Source organism: Carlito syrichta, unplaced genomic scaffold (genome assembly GCF_000164805.1).
Source record: "Carlito syrichta isolate Samal-C Ts95f unplaced genomic scaffold, Tarsius_syrichta-2.0.1 Scaffold130362, whole genome shotgun sequence".
NCBI classification, from domain to species: domain Eukaryota; kingdom Metazoa; phylum Chordata; class Mammalia; order Primates; family Tarsiidae; genus Carlito; species Carlito syrichta.
The window spans coordinates 6,160-11,054 of record NW_007074458.1 but is presented as its reverse complement, the minus strand read 5'-3'; the positions used below and the strand labels follow the sequence as shown (position 1 = coordinate 11,054).

Genomic DNA, 4,895 nt, shown 5'->3' with positions numbered 1-4,895 from the left:
TAATTTTTTGATTTATTGTAGAGATGAGGTCTCGCCTGCCCAGGTGGGTCTCGAACCTGCGGGTTCAGGCAATCCACTCACTTCAGCCTCCCAAAGGCGTGTGATTACAGGCTAAGCCACCGAGCCCTGCAATTTTATAATTTTTAATATTCCTTTTTTAGTCCAGTTGTAGCTACAAATTAAGTTGTATTGAGAGTTGCCATTATAAGATATAATGAAGTAATATCTAGTAAACATCTACAATAGTGTGTGACTTTTTTATGACTATTTAGATAATTTTCAATTCTTTACTCATGCAGATTCTTACTCCCTCTTTTTATACATTCACACATACATGCACAGCCTAAAATGAGTCATATTCACAAAGTCATTACAGATAGATCGTGCAAAAAATTAAAAAATCATTTCCAGCCGGGCTCGATGGCTCAGCCTGTAATCCCGCGCCTTTGGGAGGCTGAGGTGAGTGGATTGCCTGAACCCGCGGGTTCGAGACCCACCTGGGCAGCGAGACCTCATCTTTACAGTAAATCAAAAAATCAGCCGGGCGTGGTAGCGCATGTCTGTGATTCCAGCTATTCAGAAGGCTGAGATGGTAGGATTGCTGGAGCCCAGCAGGCGAGGCTGCAGTGGCCAGGAGCAGCCACTGCACTCCAGTCTGGGTGACCAAGTGAGACTCCAACTCAAAAAAAAAAAAAATTATTTCCCCAAGAAATCATTAATAATAAAAAATTTATACAGAATGAGTGTCTTTCATGGTTTACAGATTTTCTGAAAGCACTGGTATTTAGTAGGGAATATACATTTTTTACCGATTATGTTTATGTGAAAAGAATAAGGGGATAAAGAGTTGAGTAGATGGAAGAATGATTACTAACTTCCTATCTTGAAACATTACCTCTTTGCCTAAACATGTGTCTTGAACGTGCATAAACATTATCTAATTGCCCAATTAAGAGTATCCAAAGAACATAAAAACACTTATATTGAGTTGTTTTCTCATTAGATCAATCACTGCAGGAAAAACAAACAAACAAAAAAACATTGAAGCAGATCATATTGATTCCAAATACCAGCTTTAGACCTTTGACACAATTAATCTCTTTTCCCCTTCTTTCCTGTTTTAGCAAACTTCCAGAAACAAAACAAGCAACATTTTGTGATGATGAAGATAACAGCAGCCACACAGGCCAGCAGGAACCCAATCACATCCAAAGAGTGGTACTGAAAATAGGTGAGGTTATGGGCTGCAACCCGAAGGTGTTTGGCTCCTTTGTGACGCATGACAAACTCGATCCAGAACACTGCTCGATCGAGGGGCTTCATTGGCTGATCATGTTGAATTTTTGACAATCTCATAGCATTCTCTTTGTATCTGAAGGAGAAACATAAAGGTATCAACATTGAAAGAAATTTAATTCTCCTAGGCATATGCCAAGTCCCTGAAAGGATTTTGAAAAGTGTCACACAAATAATTCAAAGTAAATGTCAAAGAACTGACATGGAGCTTGTGTATTTTAATTTGGGTCTTCATAAAGAGCTTGACTTTTAAATTTTGATTTTATCCTGGACAAATACATTAGGGGAAAGCTAATTTGCTTTTAGCAGAGAAAATATTATGAGCCACTCTGACTACTGTAAGAAAGATAGTAAAAATGAAATTTGAGAACAACCATCTTAAATTTTGAACGAGAGTTGGGTCACGGTGGGTGAAGTGCTCTTAACCAGACTCACTGCTTCTCTTCTATTTTTCTGTCTTCTACTGTCTATTTCCCACCTAGTAGCCAGAATGAGTTTTTTGAAATGAAAATCAGATTATGAGACTGGTTTCTCATCACATTAGAAATAGAATCCAAATCTGTTTTTTGGTCTATAGGACTCCATGTGGTCAAATACTAGCAGCATCTTCTCCTGTGATTTCCTCCCTTATCACTCTTTTCTAGAGATACTGACTTTTTATTCTTCTTTAAGCTACCAAAGGTGGTGTGGCCTTAGCACATTTACACTTCTTGTCCTCTCTCTCCCCTCTTGGAACATTCTTCCTTGCAACAGCCCAAGGCTTGTATTACTTTTTGAGGCTTCCCCTTAAAAGCCACCTCTCAGAGAGACACTTCCCGGCTATACTATAGTAATATCCCCTGGACTTCTTTGCTTATTTTGTGTTTATTTTGCTACTTAATTTTTAGAATTTTTAAATATTTTATATATCCTTTAAAATAAATATTTAAGTATTGAATACTTAAGATAAATGTACATATGCTAAGTAAATAGCCCAAAATATTAATATTATCTTGAACATTATCCTGAAGTGAAGACATCAGTTTACCTACTGCTCACATGATAATATATCACAAACAGCCTAGAATAAATCTCTTGCCCTTGACCATTTTAGTCACTACTTGTGTCTCCAAATTAAGTATTTATCTAACTTCTAATATCATAGATTAGTTTTGTTGGTAGATAGATGATTTGTATAATTGAAATATATAATGTGTACTCATCTGTGTCTTTTTTGTGCAGTTATTGGTGAATTTTACTACAGTATTGCATTGATTGTCCACAGATTATCTCTTTATTTAGTAATCAATAAGCATTTGGCTTGTTAATAATTTTTGGACAATGCTAATGATTCTGTCATAATATTTTTATGTGGAGCATTAGGTTTACATATTTATACATTTCCATTGGATATATATAATTAGAAGTTAAAATGCCGAGATAAAGTTGCATGCATAACTATAACTTGCTTCTTGACTAAATTTTTTTAAAGTGTTGTTTTTTTTTTTAATTTCCAAAGCTGAGAGTTTATTTTCATTTTTCTTTATTATTTTTTTAACATAACTCTACTATGGCTGGACTATACACTATGATATTGGATCTTTACATATTTACTGAGCCTTTATTTGTGGTCTACAAAATGTCAATTCAAGTATCTATCCCACAGTCTTTAGAAAAATCTTTATTCCCAATTGATTTATATATGTATATGTGTATATACACACACACACACACACACACATATATATATCATATATATATGACGTTATATTTTTTAATTGCGTTTGCCTGATCTTTTATTGGTGTTCTCATTTTTCTTCCTTTTTGTCTGTTTAAATTTAATGCAAGTAATAATATATTCACATTTAAATCTACCATCTTATTTTTAAATTACTTTTCTATTTGTCCAATCAGATTTATTTCCTTTTCAATTATTTTCTGTCCTCTTTAAAATTATTTTTTTCATTTATTTTCCTACTGTTTTCTTCTTGATAAAGCATTTTTAAAGTAATCCTTTAAGTGATATCCTTCTTATGTAATAATATTATTTACAGTAGTAATAAATGCCGAATTGATGGTAGCTAGACAAGCAATGACATTTTCCATATCGTTTTTTATTTGGAATATGGAAAAATTAACTATTAAAGACTTATTTTATCAGCATAAAAACATTGTGCTTCAAAGCACATCATCAAAAAAGGTCAAAAAGCAAAAACAAAAAAACAACCTATTAAGAATGAGAGGAAATATTTGAAAATGACATATCTGTTAAGGAATCTTAGCCACAATATATAAGGGATTCTTATAGCTCAACAGTGAGACAAATAACAAAGTTTAAAAATGCTAAGATAATTGAAACAGACATTTTTTCCAAAGAACATACATAAAAAGGCCAATAAACACATCTAAAGAAGCTCCACATCTTTAACCATGATGAAAATACATATCAAGACCACAATGAGACACTACTTCACAAATAAGACAGCTATAATCAAAAGACAAATAATAACAAATGTTGGCAACACAATGAAGAGGAACCAAAACCCTCTTGTATTGCTGGCAGCAATGAAAACTGTTGTAAGTGGTTTGGAAAAATAGTTTGGTAAGTCTCCATAAACATAAAGTTCTCATATAAGATAGCAATTCCACTTCTAGCATCTACTTTTGAAAAATGAAAACATATGTTAATGTGACAACATGTATAGCAATGCTCATAAAAGCTACAATTATAAATAATACCAACGAGCTGATAAATGGACAAATAAAATATGCTATATCCATACCATAAAATATTATACAACTGTAAATAAAATGAGTAATACACATAGCATGAATGAAACAAAACAAAATGCTAGGTGAATGATGTCATATAGAAAACTCTGTAAATTGTATGATTCCATTCATATGAAACACCCCGAAAGATCACTCTAGATAAAAAGAAGCTAATCTGGTGTTTTCCAAGGGCTAAGAAGTTATGGGAAGTAACATTTATGCTATAGGATATTTTCTTGTGTTTATAAAATTGTCCCAAAATTATATTAGGATGATTTCTATATTACTCTGCAAGCATGCTAAATATCTTTGGATTTACTTTTTAAGTAAGTGGATTTTATGCCACACAAATTATATCTCATTATAAAATTTATTAAAATAATTATAAAAATAAATTTTCAAGCAAGAAAAACTTATACTTCCAGATATTTAGATATTAAATGGAAATGTTTTATTATAATTCTGTATAACAATTTTTTTTGTAGAAAATCGTTGCACTAATTGGTTACTCATTAAATATATGGGGCTCAAATGCAACTTTGAAATAATTTCTTGAAAAGTAAAGCTGAATTCAAATTAAAGTCATTTAATTTATTTTAAATAGCTTCTTTAAAAGGGAATGAAATATACTCTTGACAAGAGAACCAATCTGTAAATACCACCAAGTCAAAAAATGTTATACTCACAAAGGATTATTAATTACTGTCTTCAAGCCGGGCTCGGTGGCTCAGCCTGTAATCCCGCGCCTTTGGGAGGCTGAGGTGAGTGAATTGCCTGAGCCCGCGGGTTCGAGACCCGCCTGGGCAGTGAGACCTCATCTCTACAATAAATCAAAAATCAGCTGGGTG

General features: G+C 32.9%; 1 protein-coding gene across 1 annotated transcript in view; it reads right to left on the bottom strand.

Annotated features, from left to right (window-relative positions):
• Positions 1-1,067: 1,067 nt before the first annotated feature.
• Positions 1,068-4,895, bottom strand: part of LOC103250360 (UDP-glucuronosyltransferase 2B10-like) — a 7,153-nt gene continuing 3,325 nt past the window's right edge. Inside the window, 2 exon segments of the mRNA XM_008048933.2 lie at positions 1,068-1,372; positions 4,734-4,753. Coding sequence (XP_008047124.1) covers positions 1,093-1,372; positions 4,734-4,753 — 300 coding nt within the window. The 3' untranslated portion in view covers positions 1,068-1,092.